Here is a 19,678-nt window from a genome sequence, read left to right as displayed (position 1 = left end):
ACATTACGGGGATAATAACTACTGCATTATTTAATAAAAATAAATAATTACCTCTGAATACTCTCTGGCTATTTGTATAATTTTCAAAAACTTAGCAGTATATGCTGGATCCCAAAGGTGCAAATTATAGATTTATGAGGTTTTACTGTATGTGCACACATAAGCAATAAGCACTCTACTGCTTAGTATTATGAAATCAGAGTTATGTAACTGTCTAGAACTGGGCATATTTATGACTTTTTTTTTTATTATTTTGGATCCCAGAACATGGTCCAGAATTTTTTGAAACACCCTGCCCTGAAAACACACGAGTTAAGCCACACACACATACCGTATTTCCCCATGTATAAGACGCACTTTTTTTCGAAAAATTTGGGGTCTAAAAACTGGGTCCGTCTTATACAGTGGTTGTAGATTTTTTTTACTTGCATTTCCCGCTTTTTCGCGCTTGTTGTTTTTGCGCTCATTGTTTCATGCTTGTTACCAGTATATTAGGTTATGTTTTGCCACGTTCTGCCCAGAAATGGCTCAGAAAAGATTTTCGTACAGTGCTGAATTCAAGTTAAAAGTGATCCAGTTTGCAAAAGTGAATGGAAATCGTGCTGCTGAACGTAAGTTTGGTCCTACTCCAACTGAGAAAACAATCCGAGACTGGCTACGGGAAGAAGAAAAAACCCTAATGAAAACGCCACAGCAGAAGGAGGCCATGAGAGGCAAGTCAGCAAAATGGCCTGATTTAGAGAGGGAATTGAAGAGCAAAGGGCAATTGGAATTCCTGTGTCCACAAAGATGGTTCAGCATGAGGCAAGAAGAATTGATGATGAAAAAGAAGTTACCGATTTCAAAGGAGGACACAACTGGTGCTTCAGGTTCATGAAACAGAATGGACTAAGTATGCGTACATGCACCAGACTTGCCCAAAAGATGCCTCAAAGCTAGAGCAGAAGGTCCTTGAATTTCATCGTTTTGTCATTCAACGTCGGAAGACACATCAGTTTGAGTTGGGACAGATTGCAAATATGGATGAAGTCCCCCTTCAATTTTTTGATGTCCCAAATAACAAAACTGTTGATAAGAAGGGGGGTGAAAACTGTAACTGTGAAGACAAGTGGACATGAAAAGAGCCATTATACAGTTGTTCTAGCTTGCTGTACCGACGGAACCAAACTGCCTCCTATGCCGATTTTCAAATGCAAAACAATGCCAAAAGAAGCCATTCCTCGAGGAGTGATTGTCCACGTTCATGACAAGAGTTGGATGAATCAGGATGAGATGAAGATCTGGTTTGAGAAAGTTTGGAGCAGGAGAACAGGTGGGCTCTTACGCAAACCTGCCCTATTGGTGATTGATCAGTTCAGGGCACACAACAAAAAACACAAAGAAGATTGCTGCAGAGCAAAAAACAAAACTTACCGTCATACCTGGAGGCTTGACATCCCAGCTCCAACCACTTGATGTCAGCATTAACAAACCCTTCAAAGCTGCCATGAGAGACGAATGAAACCAATGGATGAAGTCTTCTGGGGACAATTTGACACCAAAAGGAAGAGTAAAGAAACCAACTATAGAAGTTTGTACCTTGGTGAAAAGATCCTGGGATAATATCAAGATTGAGATCGTTGTCAAGTCATTTAAGAAGTGTGGCATTTCAAATGCCATAGATGGAACTGAGGACGAGGCAATATATAAAGACAGTGATTTGTCATCAGACACAGATGAGGACAAGCTAATGGATGGGAGTTTTGACAGTGATGAGAAGTTGTCTGAATTTTATGATGAATAAAACTTAAGTTCAATAACTTTATGTAATACATTTTTTTTTTAAATTTCGGGCCCCAAAATTATGGTACGTCTTATACATGGGGAAATACGGTACTTTTGTTTTAAAGAAAAATAGATTAAAAAAAAAAACAATGCTCCTGAGCCAGTAGAATATCTTTTTTATTATAGTATAAAATTATTACAGAGAGAAAGAATATCAGTAAATACATATATATTGAAACAACTTATTTTACAATTTTGAATAAAAAATTATGCACTAGTCACATAAATTTCATGTGACTTTAAAAAATAATTATATCAATATATATATATATATATATATATATTTATCTATTATTTGTAATTATATAATTCATAACATTATATAAACTTATTCGTCACATGTGATTAGGGCATACCTAGCTAATATATTTTACATAAAATTAACTTAGTGCCCAGGGAAAACAGTTTAGTGAACTGCAATCCCTACTACTTAAAATTTATTTCATTTTAATGCTCTTAACTTTCTATTTCTAATATGGCACCTGACAGATTCACTTTTAAAACTATTTCTGTTATTTTTTAAAAATTGTAAATGAAATTAAATCCTTCTGTGTACCTTTGCCCCCCAGTATTCTTTATGTGTTTTAATTTTGATATACTATGAGTTTTTTTGTTTGGAATTTAATGGATGCATGATGATCAAAAGCATCTGCCTTTCTTCTAGGCAACTCCCATTCTCATATGGCTGGTGTGTGTGAGAAACCAGTGACAGATTATCATGCCATAGAGGCATAACGGCATCCCCAAGTAAAATATTTTATTTTGTGGCACCCTACTCTATTTTCTGCCTGTTCTATCCGATTCTGTGTGTGTGTGTGTGTGTGTGTGTGTGTGTGTGTGTGTGTGTGTGTGTGTGTGTGTGTGTGTGTGTGTGTGTAAAACATTTAAAAAATGTTATATGATAATTATTACAGTAATATAACTATAAACAAAATTACAATTCATAATACAAATTATATATACATATAATAATTTTATTATTTATATAGAGGTACTAAATAAACATCAATTATAGATCACCACAAAATTAAAAAAGATAGTGTATACCTTTTTACAATGAAATAAATATATAAATTAAAAGTTTAAATAAATTAAACCCAAATTACATGGAACCCCTAGACTGTTGTTGAGGCACCCCAGTTAAACCACTGCCATAGAGGCTTTGATTTTGCATACTAAATGCAAACAGCTGACAAACTGATGCTAACATTGTGCCTTGGTTTCAATCTGGGGGATCACCTCGAAAATTCTAAAACACATATGGTAAAATCTTTATTATTATTGGTTTCTATTGTTTATTTTCATTTGATATTTCTGAATTGGGTTTAACAAATTTTAATTAATAGATCATTTCCAATTCAGTAAAAAATCTAAAAATATATTTTTTTTATAATTAAAACAAAAAAAGGGGATTTGCACAGATGCAAGCAATTATCTTTGTTAAAATTGGCATTTTCCCATGTCATGGCACTACACTACTTGTGAAGGAAAAAAGATATCTCCATTATTCAATGCCTTAGAATGGTTTAAATACCTCAATGAAGTATCCACGCATCTGGGTTCAAAACTTGACAACCAACAAAACTCAACAATTTGTCTTTATTAACTAAACTACCTTATAGAAAAAGATTGCTGAATGACAGCAATATGTGCATCAAATTATAATAATCAATAAAATTTCAAAATAAGTATTTAAATAACACAGTGCACAATGACTACACACAGGATATAAGAATATCAAATTATAAAATAAAATAAATTAAAAATAAACATTTAATATGAAATTAATAGTGATATAACAAAATCCTTATATATTTTTAAAAATTGCCTTTTTTGCAAATATCCTTAATTATATCATTATCAGTCACAATAAGTACGGTAAATCTTTTTTATAGTGCAGCTAAAAACATTCGGCCCATTTTCTTTTGTAGCACTTCTTAGGTAATTTTTTTACTCCTAGCACGCATAAGCAATTTTAAGAAGGGGCAGATTTACCAATAAGGAAAGTATACAGACACTTACAGGTAGGCACTCTGGCTATCCCCAAAGTACTTACATGTACTTTGGGGATAGCCAGTCATTGCAAGGGAAAACCAGGTATCCTCATCAGGAACTGTAATTTTAAATTTTTGCAGCTATAATAAAGAAGCTAAATATTGTTATATTTAAATTGTTAATTTTTTTATTACAGAAAAATATATTTACAGTAAAGATGGGAATTTTAAGTCTACATTTTTTGTCAGCATTAAAGTAATAATTTTACTAATGACGTAATTTTCAGAATCAGCAGCATCAGACATATCAATTTGGCATGTCTGTTGTTGCTGGTTATTTCTGGGAAACTGATTATTGAACTGATGCCTCTGAGCTAAGAAAAACTGGTTAGCTCAGAGTTCCTATGCATTAAATCTACCAAATAGATGCTTGTTATAAATTGAAATTTACACAGAAACTGATACCAAGCATTAACATCACATTTCTGAAGTTCCAAAGTAGGAAAATACATCACTGTAGAAGTCAATGACACAAATTTTTACTTTGGCTACATGGCTGCAGGGTTGAGGAGGCAGTGGATATGCAAGTCTTTTAAAATACTTCCCCACCCCCAGATGATGGTCACACAAGATACTGACCAAAACATACTGCTATTCTCTCCCTCTCAAAATTAAATTAGAATGTTATATATTTGCAAAAAAATTCTTACCTAAATTTAAAAACTCCTGCAACAGTTACCTAATTCTCATTTGTCACTTTTCCAAAATTCAGCATTAGAGTATAATGCTTAATCAGAAGTTATCTTTTATTCATTATTTTAAAAATATTTGAAATCCTGGCATAGCTTATGTTTATCAAGCACTCACATATTAGCAGGTGAACACAGTTAAAAAAAAAAACAAAAAAAACCACTACTCTTTCAAATTTAAGGTAAACTGACCTTTTAGCAAGTCGTTATCAAGCAAGGCGTTAATCCACTGCCTCCTCAACCCTGCAGCCATGTAGCCAAAGTAAAAATTTGTGTCATTGACTTCTACAGTGATGTATTTTCCTACTTTGGAACTTCGGGTTACCTTAAATTTTAAAGAGGACTGGATTTTTAAAACTAGGTTTACCCACTAATATGTATATGAATTTTGTCATTTTAGGAATGAAATATAAGTTAATGCAGGTTATATGGTTCTTGGGTGGTATGTGAAAGAGCATAATTTTCCAGGCATCAAAGGTTATTTTTTGTTAAGATTATTTGGTACAACAAACAATGATACTCTGAGAAGATAATTTCAAATACATTATGAACAAAATAATGTATAAGAAATTAGACAATTTAAAACTACTTATGTAAAAATAAGTTTTAAAAACTATTACAGGTACCGGACCATTTATCTGGCAAGCTTGGGACCGGAGGTGACCCGGATTTCTGGACCAAGGCTTAATATATACCTAAAATATAAAATAAACAATGAAAAGTAAAGAAAGAAATTGTATTTAATATATACAAATTAATACACTTCTAAAGCAGGGTCTGTTTAATCAATATTAATCCACTAATCTTCATCTGAAGACAATTCAACGTCTGGGGTGACAGGTACATGAAGAGAAGCAGCACAGGTAATGGAGGTTGAAGGTTGAGGTTCAGGCTGAACTTGACTTGAAAGTTTCTGGTTGATCTTTGGAAATATGTTTGTTTGTTACTTGGTTTTTAGGAGCATTAGCAACTAAGGCCATATTGCTCTGGGATATGCAGTGGTCATTCCCTGACCTTTCCGCATCTGGTGGTGACAGGCTTGAACCCCGGTCTAATCAAGAAGCGTGTGCTACACACCGCTGCTCCTTCCCACCTGGCTACGGAGGTGCCTTTGGAAATATGTCCTGCAAGTTCTGTTGTTTCATATACTTTAGTTTTTCTTTAATGAAAATCTCTTGTATTTTATACATCCACAATATGCTGCTCATTGATGAAGCTCTTTTGCTCCATTCCCTGAATCAGTACCTCAGTCAGGCTGATGCACCTATCTATAGACACTTTCTCTTCTTCTTTCAGTGCACCATCATCTGATTTGTTTTTATCAGCATTCATTACCATATCTATGATTTCACTATCAGTGAGTTTGAGCACAACTGGAGCATCACTATCAATGGTTATAAACTGTTGTATAGCCCCTTCATCAAGTGACTTGGCTACTTCACCTAACAAACCTTTTGCATATTCCAATAAATTCTTCGCTATTTCTTCCTCACCAGACATACGAAAACCACAAAAATCAGGTTCACCACCGTTAAGAAATAAGTTAGATGGCCACAGTTTATGCCAGCCATTTATCAAAGTATACTTGGGTACATTGTCCCAGGACTTTGCTGCACTCCAAAAGAGCATCTTTAACATTAAATGCTTTCTGAAATTCTTTTATCCCTGTACCTTTGTTGCAAGTGTCTAGCATGTAAGTAAACAGCATATACATTGTTCTTGACTAGAACTTCAGCAGGAGGATGTGCAGAACAATTATCATGCACTAAAATAATTTTGCAATCAGGTAGTACCACAGATTTACAATGAGCCCTGGCATCAGGCACAAAGTTCTTTAGAAACCAATTGGTGAAAATCTGTGTTGTATTCCAAGCTCGCTTATTTGCCTTATAACTCACAGGAAACACTCCCTTAAATACCCTAGGATTCTGACTTTTCCCAACAGTGAGTAATTTTCACTTGTGGGTGCTGGCTGCGTTGGAACATGCAAGAATTGTAAGTCATTCCCTGGACTCCTTATACCTGCTGGTGCTGACTTACATACGATTTCCTTGGTATGAAAGGCCAGAATAAAGAAGTTTCATTTGCACTGTACACCTGTTCAGCTGACAGTTCCTCATTAGAAATCAACTTGGCAAATTCATCTAAATACGCCTCTGCAGCATCATGGTCTGCAGAAGCCTTTTCTCCACAAACATTCATCTTGTGAATGCCGTGCCTCTGTTTAAATCTGTTGAACCACCCATTCACATGGAGTTGTCAAATTTAATTCCTTGTGAAAAAGTTTAGCTTGGACTATTATAATAGGACATTTGAGTGGAAACTTTTCACTCTGACACTGCCTAATCCATTCAAGCAACACTCTGTCCACATCTACACTCTTTGACTGGTGTAAAGTTTTTCGCTTGTCCATTAATTTAGGCACATCACTGTCACTATAGAATTTAAGTATCTGTTCTTTCTATTTCTTGATATCATAGTAGATGTACCAACACCATACTCCTCATTCAAATACCGCACTGAAGCACCTTCATCGAAACTCATAAGTAACTCTACTTTATTTGATATACTGAGTGCAAAATGTTTCCTTTTAGACATGGTATTAAATGAAAATTATAATAAATTGGGACAAATAATCACATAAATGTAGAGGGGCTATCATACTGAAACCGACGTGTGATTGGCTGCTATGATTAACGCTTGCTATATTCCACACCTGCACGTTGTCAAGAAAAAGCCCGCCAGTTTCCTGGTAATTCTGGTTTTCTGGAAGCTGGATAAATGGCCCGGAACCTGTATTACAAAATACATTGCAAATTTATTATAAAGGATTAAATTATACCAGACGTTTCACATCCTATTACTCCTCTTAAGTTGCAGTGTGCCAAAAGATATATCTTTTGGCACACTGCAACTTAAGAGGCAAACACTAGGTCAGTTACTGTCATATATAAAGGAATGAAACTGAAAAAAAGAAATGAACATATACGTGAAAAAAACATAAATAAATAATAATTAAAAATATATAAAGGGAAAAAAAAAAGAAAATATAAAGGAATGAAACTGTATTCTGGGAATGGCAAGTCGATTTGGATTAGTAATGCTGTGGATAAAGCACACCACACACTAAAACTATCTTTTAATCATACTGCATAAGTTTGGCAGTGCCAGTTTCATTTGGGCTAATGATTCACAACCTGGCCTGAAGATTTTCAGTACTCAGCTGTTCAGTTTTTTAACATAAAACGAACCAAACAGATAAGTGATTTCCAAAATTACATTGTCTAATGTAGAATTAAAACTTAAACTTCATCAAAAATATAACTTTTTAGTCAATGTTGTTGTTATACAGGGCATCTGTTTTTTCCTATGCATAATGGGTTCTTTTTGGCAATAACTGATATATTTGTATGCAACAATCCGACTAACAGCAGTAAGAATACTCAAAAGGTCTTCACTTCGGCTATATTTTTCTAATTGTTTACATAAAACTTGAATAAACCAAGTGCCTTTATTTGGATTTCTAAAAGAGTAAAACCCTGGCACAGTAGCATAACCAATAAGGAAGTCTGGATCCGAAATATGTATATTAACAAGCAATCCAATGTCCTTTTCGCAATCTAAATTTTGCTCTTCCACAGGATCATATTTTGTAATTTCGTAATCTAAATTTTGCTTTTCCACAGGATCAATAAGAATAACTCCGGAGTCCAACCTGCGACCCTGACATGCTTGAATGAAGAAAATCTTCGGTTTGCCAGCTAACGTTGGGCACGCATCTTCAAAGAATGGCTTGAATATTAAATCTACAGAAAATATATTATCTTTTGCGTGGAGCTGACCAGTACTGCCATGTGTTAAAATACAACACACAAAGCAATCTCTATCGCTATGGTCTTCTTCACCTGCTTTATTTAAAATACTCAAAATTTCATACAGTGTACAGTCGTTGTATTCGTTTACATCAAAATCCAAAACCTCAAAACATCGCTTAAGACTTTGGACATCAAATTCAGTTCCCGCTCTTTCCTTACGATCAGGCGAATCAAATTTTCTGTTACTGAAAATAATGCATTTACTACGACGATTATGATTCATATCATACGTATCGTTATCTAACAAAATTGACATCTCACTATGGGCAGAAACAATTCTAGAACATGCAGTAATATGAGTTCCTCCTCAGTAAGACTATCACATGCAGCGCCACCAAAGCTTTTCAGTCGATCCCTAAAAGTGAAAGAAATTATGAAAGAATTCATAAAAATAAATTTGATAATAGAGAACTATTAAGTGCTCGATAATTCCTATATTCTATTATATTATGAATCGACAGGGATTACCTTTATTTTATATATAGGAAGCTTCTTTTCCAACTCTCATTGTCCAACTCGCTAATAATTCTTGAGGAAGGCGATATCAATTTTGCAAAACATGAGGGACAGCTTCCCCACTATCAGAACCTTAGTGTTTAGACCGTGCGGTCTCAACAATGAGCGCTAAAAACTTATCTTCAAACACCATACCTCTGGAAGCTAGGAAACCTTTACGTTGATTGGCATAAAGTTAGATTTTTTGAAGGTCTAAACTGACTAATAAATAAGGATCGATTTTTTCTTTTGGTCATGTAGCTGAACTTTAGAGTTAAATTTAGGGAGCTAAAAATTGGATATGGGGGGGGGGGGTATTCTCTACAATCCTTAAGTCGGACTAGAACTTTTCGGGGCGTCATGTTCACAGGAAGAGAGCTACTCACAATTAATCCGAAACTTTTGTCTTATGTTTGTTGTAGTGTTTGTTCTTCACGCATGCGTATAAGTGACCAATCGTCGGACAATAGGATTGGTCTACGGATATTGATTGAAGTTTCATATAGTTTCATCTCTAAGGTTTCCGCAATAAGTAGTTTGTGGTAATTGTGTTGCATATTTATAATTTTTGTTTCATTAAAGCCGAATGAATGTCGTTCATTTATTGCGTGGAACGAAAGTTCCGATGCATTTGAACGACCCGCCCGCACAGAAGCTTCGTGTTGTTTTGCTCGAAGCTGTGCCACTCCCATGGTAGATCCTATGTAGACAGCGTCGCAATTTTTGCATGGGATACTGTATAATACTAGGTCATGCTGTGATTGGAATGTGGTGTTTGAAGGTCGATTTCTGAAGAATTTGTATTTCTATGATTTTCATGTTGATTCCCTTGAATATTTGGTTGAGTTTATTGTACCAGTACTCGACATATGGAATGGTGATGAAATGTATTTTGGTCTTGTCGGAAATTTTTTGCAATGTTTGTTGCGAGGTTGTTGTTACTTATTTTATCACGGGCTATTGTTTCAACTTTGTTTATATAGATTAGCAGGTAACCCCTATTTGAGAATCTTCTAGTTAGTTCATTTATTTCAGTGAGTTAGTGGTTAGAGATTTCTCTAACCACTAACTTGTTTATGGTTAGTGGTTAGAGATTTCTCTAACCACTAACCATAAACAATAGCCCGTGATAAAATAAATAACAACCACCTTGCAACAAACATTGCAAAAAAATCCGACAAGACCAAAATACATTTCATCACCATTCCATATGTCGAGTACTGGTACAATAAACTCAACCAAATATGCAAAGGAACCGACATGAAAATCATAGCAAAACCCATGAACAAATTATACACATTCTTTAGAAATCGACCTTCAAACACCACATTCCAATCACAGCATGACCTAGTATACAGTATCCCATGCAAAAATTGCGACGCTGTCTACATAGGATCTACCATGGGAGTGGCACAGCTTCGAGCAAAACAACACGAAGCTTCTGTGCGGGCGGGTCGTTCAAATGCATCGGAACTTTCGTTCCACGCAATAAATGAACGACATTCATTCGGCTTTAATGAAACAAAAATTATAAATATTCAACACAATTACCACAAACTTCTTATTGCGGAAACTTTAGTGATGAAACTACATGAAACTTCAATCAATATCCGTAGACCATTCCTATTGTCCGACGATTGGTCACTCATACGCATGCGTGAAGAACAAACACTACAACAAATATAAGACAAAAGTTTCGGATTAATTGTGAGTAGCTCTCTTCCTGTGAACATGACGCCCCGGAAAGTTCGTGTCCGACAAGGAATGTAGAGAATAACCCCCCCCCCCATATCCAATTTTTACCCCTAAATTTAACTCTAAAGTCCAGCTACAGGAGCAAAAGAAATAATCAATCCTTATTTATTTAGCAGTTTAGACCTTCAAAAAATCTAACTTTATGCCAATCAACGTAAAGGTTTCCTAGCTGCCAGAGGTATGGTGTTTGAAAACAAGTTTTGAGCGCTCATTGTTGAGACCGCACGGTCTAAACACTACGGTTCTGACAGTGGGGAGGATGTCCGACATGTTTTGCAAAATTGATATCGCCTTCCACAAGAATTATTACCAAGGTCGACAAGGAGAGTTGGAAAAGAAGCTTCCTATATCTAAAATAAAGGTAATCCCTGTTGATTCATAATAAAAATAAATAAATCATGAAAGAAAAGTTTACATTATTATTATTATTGCTCTTATATTATTTCTCCCTGATTGGGGATTCCACTCCGTGTTGGGTACTACTACCAAGTACAGAGGGTGGTTGTAATGTCTGGTGTTACTGTTGGTCGAGGAAATCTCTGACTATTCTACAGGTGTTCAGGATTGTGATTTTCTGGAGTTCCTTGTAGGTGTTCTCTAGAAGACCTAATGCTACTAGGTTACTATGTAGCGTCTTTGGTACCATACTGGTGGTTGACATGATGATCAGGATGGTTGATACTTCTTGCATTGGCAAACCCAGGGTCCTGAGCTGGATATCACCATTCTTCTCTTGCTTGGTGATTCCTTTCTACTTCTCTTTCTCTCTCTCTCAGGAATTTTCTTTTGGCTGGTGCAGCATAAGCCTCAGGCTTCCTTTCACCATATGGCTAATAATAATAGTAATTTCCTTAATTCATGTCTCAGGTTCGTGTACTTCCTAATTTTTTCCTCTTAGGTTTTCTGGACATTTCTAGTGTTGGGCACCGCTATGTCAACCAGGTAGGCAGCCTTTTCCATCTTGTCCACAGGGTTATGTCCGGTCTGTTCTGCGGGATGGTCTTATCCGTTATTATGGCGCGGTCTCAGTACAGCATGGGGTTCGTACTTGTAGTATGGTACACTTTCTTTGGTCAACTGGTATTTCTTCGCTAGCTTCTGATGTATTATCCTGGCTACCTGGTCATGTCTATAAGTGTACTCAGTCTGGGTGATCACCTTGCACCCCACGGTGTTGGATCGTTTCTGTGGCCAAGTAGTATCGTCGACATGTGTCATCTGACATTCCGGGCTCCTTTGCGATGTATTTTCTATAGTTTCTGGTGTTGATTAGCTGGTTTTGGATTTTTTTTTTTTTTTTTTTTTTTTTGTAGTTGTTGGCGTATAGGCTACTGTGGCCATAATGCACCTCCCAAGGTTTTTGCAGTACTATGATCCAAGCCCGAGGCGGGAATCGAACCCGCGACCTTTGGGTTGCCAGGCAGGCACTTTACCCACCCAGCTAGCCCGGTCGGCCTGGTTTTGGATGGCTAGCATGAAACCTTCAGTCTCGGAGAACAGCGTCCCGCTTGTGCGCCATGCATTGGAAGCAATGCAGTCGATGTGATCTTGATGGAGGTCATTGTAGTATCTATCATGCAGTGTCTTCTTTGCCCATTTATTTTTCTAACTTCGTTTCTTGTACCGTCTGGGTGGAAGGGGATTCCTCGCTTAGGTTGAAAGTGAAAGTGTATTGATGTCTAACGGCACTAGGGGTTTCCCCCATCTCCGCTTTGCTTACATTGTGGGTGTACCAATTCGCTGGGAAATGCCAGAGATTTAAAAGTGTGTGGGCTTTGTATCTGCGATGTCGTGTACCGTTGTTCATCTAGTCGTTTAGCCGCTGATCCCTGCTGAGGCCCAACGATGCCCCACTTTCGCCCCGTGGAGGCAGACCAGGAACTCAGTTAACTCATTTACTCTGGCAGGTCCTACCGCGTAATTTCCTGAAATTTCGGCGGCTAGAACCTATTAAAAAAAAAAAAAATTAACTAATCGATTGCACGATGGTAGTGTCGCTTGAATTTGAAAAGGCCAAAATATGGGTGAAAGGTGATTTGACATGCTTAAATTTAGGTGTGTGGGGTTTTCTAGCGTACAGATGGAGAGGGGAGGGAGACTGAAGACTGGGTGGAGAAAGGCAGAAGTATGGGGCCAATACAGAAGGTAGCCCCAGGTTTCAGTGGGGCAGGCACATGCACCACTAGAGAGGAAAAGTGGGGGTGGCGAGGAGGGGAGAAGACGAGGGGAAAAAACCCATCCCCTGCCTTCCCTGCAGGGAAATGTAATTCAAAGATGAAGGGGGCTAGGGTGCCCTCTTCAGGTCGCCATATGGTATTTGGCAATTAAGCTGCACTTTGTTTTGTTGTTTCTAGTTGCATCATTTATGGGGCTAGCACTGTCCTAGTGTTTTCTTATTCCAGCTTTGGTTGAGTGGGGTATACCACTTATTTATCTTCCTTATGGCCTGGTGGAGTGGTGCTGAGTTGTTCTCGAAGTAATCTTCAAGTTAACTATCGCTGTTTTCTGTTGCTCTATCAGGCCCCTTCGTCCCACTTTCCTTGCTATTGTTAGTCTCTCCACTGCTGATTTCGGGTGCTGTTGGCGACTCTTGGTCATAATTATCCTTGTCTTTCGCATGATATCTTCTAAGTGTTGGTCCAATTCTGCCCAGACACGATAGGAGGGAGTATATGATGAGAGCCTTGTCGATCAATTCGGCCCTGGAAAGATTGTGCAAGGCTCAAGGGGTAGAATTTTTTTCAGCCTGGACTGTACTTGTTAACAGGAGAGATTGCTTCTACAGGGATGGGATACACTTAAATAGAAAGGGTGCAAGAATATTTGCTGATGCTATCGAGGCAGTGTTAGGTGGGTCGGAAAACTGCTAGCTTGGGGGGAGACAAAGACCAATAGATTGACAGTAGCCACTGGCAGAGGTGAAAGAGATTCTTGCACTGCTTCTATTAGAATGAGCAGAAGCCTGAAAAACAAGATGCATGGTATTTCAGAGACTGCTGGGAGCCATTGCGGTACAAGTAAACACATGGGTTGTGTTAGGGTAGCTAAGAATAGAAACAGGAACAGGTATACTTGCGTGTACACCAATGCTAGGAGTTTTGTAAATAAATTTGATGAATTTGAGGTATTGCTCAAAACATCAAAGGCAGATATTGTTGGGATATCAGAGACGTGGTGTCACACAGATATAAGGGATGCAGAACTGCAATTTGGGGAGTACAACGTCTACAGGAAGGATAGACAGGATAGGAAGGGGGGGGGGGGGTTATGCTATTAGTTAAGAAACACATAAAAACCAAGGAAGTGAAGCCAGTCGACATCGCTGGACAGTGCAGTGTTGAGTCAGTTTGGTGTGACATAAGCATTGGGAGATCAAAATTGAGAGTAGGAGTGCGCTATAGGCCTAATGACTCTGATGAGTATAATAAGGAACTGTACAGGGAAATAGAGTGGGCCAATAAATCAGAGAGTCTTATAATGGGAGATTTTAATTTCCCAGATATTGACTGGAATTTGGGGGCTGGTTACTCACACACTAGCAGGGCTTTTGTGGATTTATTGGATGATTGTTTTCTACATCAGCATGTTCGGGAGGCAACTAGAGGGAGTAATACTCTTGATTTGATTATCAGCAGTGATTCTTCATGCATTAAGAATCTGCAGATAAATGAACCACTAGGTGGCAGTGATCACAGTGTGCTGAAGTGGGATTTACTCAAAGAGGTAACTACCATTAGGGGTAAAGGGAAGGGTTATTGCTTCCGTAAAGGCGACTACGATGGACTGAGACAGTATTTAAATTCTATACAGTGGGACCAACTGATGATGTTACCAACAGCAAATTCAAAATGGGAAGCATTCAAAGAACTTATCTTGGAAGCTACTAGGCTTTACATACCAACTAAGAAATATTGTTCAAGGTTTAGGCCAAAATGGATGTCAGATGAACTAATGAGGCATATGGCAGAGAAGAAAAATGCATGGGATACTTACAAATTAACACATGACACAGAAGCCTATGATAGATACAAGTTGATATGCAACCAAGTTACAAAGGAGGTTAGGCAGGCGAAGGCAGATTACGAGAAATCCTTGGCAAGGGATGCAAAGAAAAACAGCAAAGAGTTCTTTACTTATGTAAACTCTAGAAGGAAGGGGATGAATCAGATTGGTCCACTTGATATTGATGGGTCAACTGTTGATGATCCTGCTCAGGTAGCTAACAAACTAAATGAATATTTTGCATCGACATTCACACATGAGGAGTTATTCAGCAAGGGGAATGCCAGAGGTGTATTCAACTCTAGCAGTAAGCTACAGAATCTTGAAATAACTGGGAGTAAAGTGGAGGAGAAACTGTTGAAGATAAACACAAGAAAGGCACCTGGGGTGGATGGGATCTATCCAGTTATATTAAAGGAGGCAGCAAAGGAAGTAAGCAAACCCTTAGCCATAATTATGAGAGCTTCCTTGGACTCAGGGGAGGTACCCATAGACTGGAAATGTGCAAATGTGACCCCAATTCACAAAGGAGGATCAAAGGCTGACACAAGTAATTATAGACCTGTGAGCTTAACTTCTGTTCCAGGAAAATTAATGGAGGCACTGGTTAAAGAAGCACTGCAGGATCATTTAGACAAGACTTCAGTTATAGCTCAGGCACAGCATGGTTTTGTTAAGGGGAAGTCTTGCCTGACCAACTTGATTGGATACTATGATGCAGTCACAAAAGAACTGGATGCAGGGAATAACTTTGATATTATATACTTGGATCCTAGAAAGGCTTTTGATACTGTTGCACATGGAAGACTGCTGCACAAATTAGAGCAGTGTGACATTGGAGGCAAATTGCTGCTATGGATAAAGGGGTGGTTGAGGGGGAGAAGACAGAGAGTGGTAATCAATGGACACCGCTCATCGTGGACTAATGTTATTAGTGGAGTCCCTCAGGGCTCAGTGTTGGGTCCATTATTGTTTTCTGTATTTATAAATGATATTGATGATGGTATATCAAGCTTAATGTCCAAGTTTGCAGACGATACAAAGGTTGGCAGGGTTGTCAAGGACACTACTGACACTATGCTGCTGCAACAGGATCTGGAAAGGTTGAGCAGATGGGCTGAGAGGTGGCAAGGTTTGGTTTGGTTTGTTTGGATTTTATTGGCGCATTAGCATCTAAGGCTATAATGCGCCAAGACCAGGTAAGAGGTGGCAAATGAAGTTTAACATTGACAAATGTAAAGTACTACACATGGGAAACAGCAAACCCAGAGCAACGTATCAACTCTGTGGTACTACACTGACAGTGGTAGAGAATGAAAGGGACTTGGGGGTGGTTGTGCAGGCAGATATGAAGTTCTCTGAGCAGTGCAGACGGGCTGCAAGAGTAGCTCATGGAGTATTGTCAATGATATACAGGACTTTTTCCAGCAGGGATAAGGAGGTGATTATTCCATTGTATAAGGCAATGGTCAGGCCACACCTAGAGTACTGTATACAGGTCTGGAGGCCTCATTTCAAGAAGGATGTAGAGCTGCTGGAACGAGTACAGAGAAGGGCAACAAGATTAGTGAATGGAACAAAGGGGTGCTCTTACGAAGAAAGGCTTAAGTTTTGCAAATTACAGTGTCTGGAGACTAGGCACCAGCGAGGTGATCTGATAGAGGTGTATAAAGCCTTGAATGGTTTAAGCATGCTCAATGCTGATGGGATTCTTCCTCTAGCTCAGAAAAATCACCTGAGAGGGCATAAATTCAAATTGAGGAAAGACAGATGTAGGATAGACGTGCGGAAATTTGCCTTTAGCCAGCGGATGGTTGGTTGGTGGAACAGACTTCCATCCCTTGTGGTGGAGGTTGATAGCCTAAATAAGTTTAAGGCTCAGCTGGACAGGTATTTTGAACGAACAGAGGGGTGAAGTGGAAGTGGGTTTTTTTTTTTTTTTTTTTGGCTGATGCTGCATAAGCTTGCTTTCTTGCATCAAATGCCTCTACTAATGCTAATGCAATCTATGAACCCGAAGGTGTATGTTAGTACTGGAGCTGCATAGGTGTTTATAGCTTTAACTGTGTTCCCTCCATTCAATTTTGATTACAGCAGGCTTCTGAGTCTCTGATGATATTTTTCGGTCAGGCATTTCTTGATTTCCTTGTTCTAACTGCTGAGCCTGCATCATCCCTAGATATTTGTAGGTCTCTCCTTCTGCCACAGCTTCGATCTCTTTACCAGTCAGCAGATGGTAGTTTCGGCCAACTAATTTTCCCTGGTGCAGTGTTTGGGTCTTGCATTTGTCTTGACCAAATTCCATCCTGATGTCCTTGCTGAATTCTTCGGTGATCTGGAGTAGTTGCTGAAGTTGCTTCTCGGTTGCTGTGTAGAACTTATTGTAATCCATGTACATCAGGTGGGTGAGGGTGTACAGGTTCTTTCTTCCTTCTTTGAGGTTATATCCATACTTGCTGCCGTTGAGCATGGTGGATAGCAGGTTGAGTGCTAGACAGAATTACAGTGGGTTCAGAGCATCTCCCTGAAAGATTCCTCTTCTAATGGAGATTGGCTTGGTTGTGATGTTCTGGACCTTAATGGTGGTACTCGATTTCGCCATTGTTGCTCCTAGGAAGTTTGTCACAGAGTGTAGAGTGTGTTTAGTGTCAAACGGCACCAGAGGTTTCCCCCATCTCCACATAGTATACATTGTGTTTGTGGAACAGAACACTGTGAATGCCAGAGGTTTAAAAGTGTATGGGTTTTGTATATGTGTAGTGTCTTGTACCATTGTTCCTCTGGTCATTTAGCCGCTGGGCCCCTAATGGGTTCTAACGTTGTCCACACTCCGCCCGTGGAGACAGACCAGGTACACCAGTATTATAGTTATTTACTCTGGCAGGTCATGCCACCTAATTTCCTGAGATTTCAGTCGTTAGGACCTTAAAAAAAAAAAAAAAAAACGCTACAGATAGGGGTCAGCGAAAAGGATTACTGATTATGCAACTGATGTTGTTATTAAGTTTTTGGGTGTAGGGCTCAGGTAATTTAGAGACGGTTCAGATGCTGGTTATAAGTTGGAGAAGAGGGAAGGAGACTAAAGGCTGGTAGGAAAAGAGAGAGATCCTCCCCCTGCCTGGGTGGTGGTGGTTTAGGGGTCAGCCAAAAGGATTACTGATTATATATATATATATATATATATATATATTTTCTGTTTATACTCCGGGACGACCAAACGGTCAGAGGAGTTCACAAGATAGACAGAATACAAGAAACAGCACCGTATTCAGTAGTCACGGGCTTGAACCCCGGTCACTCAAGGCACGTGTACTTATGCACCCGCGCGCCTAACCACTAGGCTACGGCGGCTACAGATAGGGGTCAGCGAAAAGGATTACTGATTATGCAACTGATGTTGTCATTAAGTTTTTGGGTGTAGGGCTCAGGTAATTTAGAGACGGTTCAGATGCTGGTTATAAGTTGGAGAAGAACCACGCAAGGCAGCGTGGCAAAAGAACCACGCAAGGCAGCGTGGCAAAGAAATAATGACAGCAGCTGTGCTGTGCTTTGTAGTGTCATAGATGGAACGAAGGTCCCGTTCCATCTTGTCTTCTTTTTCAGAGTCTGCAAGGTTTGGGACTTTACGTAATGTGTCCCGCCCGATGTATACTTTTCACTACCAGTTCAGTGCTTTCAGGTCTGGTCGTCAAGTGTTTAGTTATCACTAGACTGTGTCACTAGTACGGGTCTCACCGCGGATTTGTCCCTTTTATTAAGTCAAAATTAGAGATGTATGTTCACTGCAGTCTGACTTTGGGGCAGTTTCAGGGCTTCTGTTCATTTGGTCACTGGGTCAGCAGAGCTGCATAATATCACAATTCGTAAAGAGTCTAAAGTTTGTCAAAATCGGATTGACCTTGTAGATCTTCAGGGTCTCTATTAGCCAACTATGAGGTACGGAGTCGAAGGCCTTGCTGTAATCGATGTAGGCCGTGTATAGGTAGAGGTTTTTCTTGTAGGCTTGCTCCATAACTGCAGCATCTAGGATTAATTGCTCCTCCGCTTGCATACTTTCTCCTGTTCAACCATTATGTTCTTACTCTCTAAGTGGTCTGATATCTTGGTTATGCAACTAGTCAGGATCTTTGTTGGGAGGCACGTTTACATCGTTGGGAGGCACGTTTACATCGTTGGGAGGCATGTGATTGGCCTGTATTTCGCCAGGTTTCTTATATCTTCATCTTTAGGCTTCAGATATGTGACTCCATCAGTGAGAAACTTCGGGATTGTCTCCGGGTGTCATGATTTGAGTGAACTGCTCTGCTAGGTGCTTGTGTGTGCAGGTGAGCTTCTTGTACCAGTAGTTGTGGATGTTATCAATTCCCAGGGTTTGCCATTTGTGGGTGTTCCTGATCGACTGTTTTACTTCTCCTCGAATCTCCCACTCTCTCATCTCTTGTATATCTTTCGTTTTCTTCCATTCTTCTTCTATCCAGGGTGCTCTGCTTTTATGTCTTACTTCACTGCTCCAGATTTCCCCAGAACTCCTCGATCGTCTTCTTCTCAGGTGGTCCGTTTCCTGCTTTCTCATCTTCACCCAGTTTCCTGCAGAAGAATCTTTGGTCCTCATCGAAGATTCAGTTGTTTATTTTCCTCTGGGAGCTCTCTTTGTATCCTTGTAGTCTCTTGCTGAGTGCGAGGAGGTTCTGTCAGTGTGTCCAAGTATTCTATTCTCTGATTTCTGGTCTCATGTTTGCTGTGGACGCTGTCTCTCTTGAGGATGCTCTTCACCTTTCCAATCAATTTCTTCATTCTATTACCCTGTTGGTACTGGGTCAACTGACCTATCTTGACTCTTAATTCTTCTATCTTCTGCTGAAGTCTTCTTTCCCAAGCTGGCGGTTCCTTCTGTTTTCGGTTCTTCTGCTGCTGGTCTCTCGTTTCTTTTCCATTAATCCTAGTGGCTGCTATGGCAGCGCAGAGTATACGGCTCTGAGGATAG

General features: G+C 39.0%; 1 protein-coding gene across 1 annotated transcript; it reads right to left on the bottom strand.

Moving 5' to 3' along the window:
- Positions 1 to 7,799: 7,799 nt before the first annotated feature.
- LOC150074848 (caspase drICE-like) lies at positions 7,800 to 8,765 on the bottom strand. The gene is made up of 2 exons (XM_090389467.1): positions 8,270 to 8,765; positions 7,800 to 8,197 (listed from the first exon to the last, which is right to left on the bottom strand). The coding sequence occupies exons 1-2, from the start codon at positions 8,696 to 8,698 to the stop codon at positions 7,880 to 7,882; spliced, it is 747 nt and encodes a 248-aa protein (XP_090245593.1). The 5' UTR covers positions 8,699 to 8,765; the 3' UTR covers positions 7,800 to 7,879.
- Between the last annotated feature and the right edge of the window lie 10,913 nt (positions 8,766 to 19,678).

This window comes from Mastigoproctus giganteus, unplaced genomic scaffold (genome assembly GCF_048544385.1).
Source record: "Mastigoproctus giganteus isolate SK-2022 unplaced genomic scaffold, ASM4854438v1 scaffold_52, whole genome shotgun sequence".
NCBI classification, from domain to species: Eukaryota; Metazoa; Arthropoda; class Arachnida; order Uropygi; family Thelyphonidae; genus Mastigoproctus; species Mastigoproctus giganteus.
Note: the sequence above shows the minus strand (reverse complement) of the source record. Positions and strands in the feature narration are given on the sequence as shown.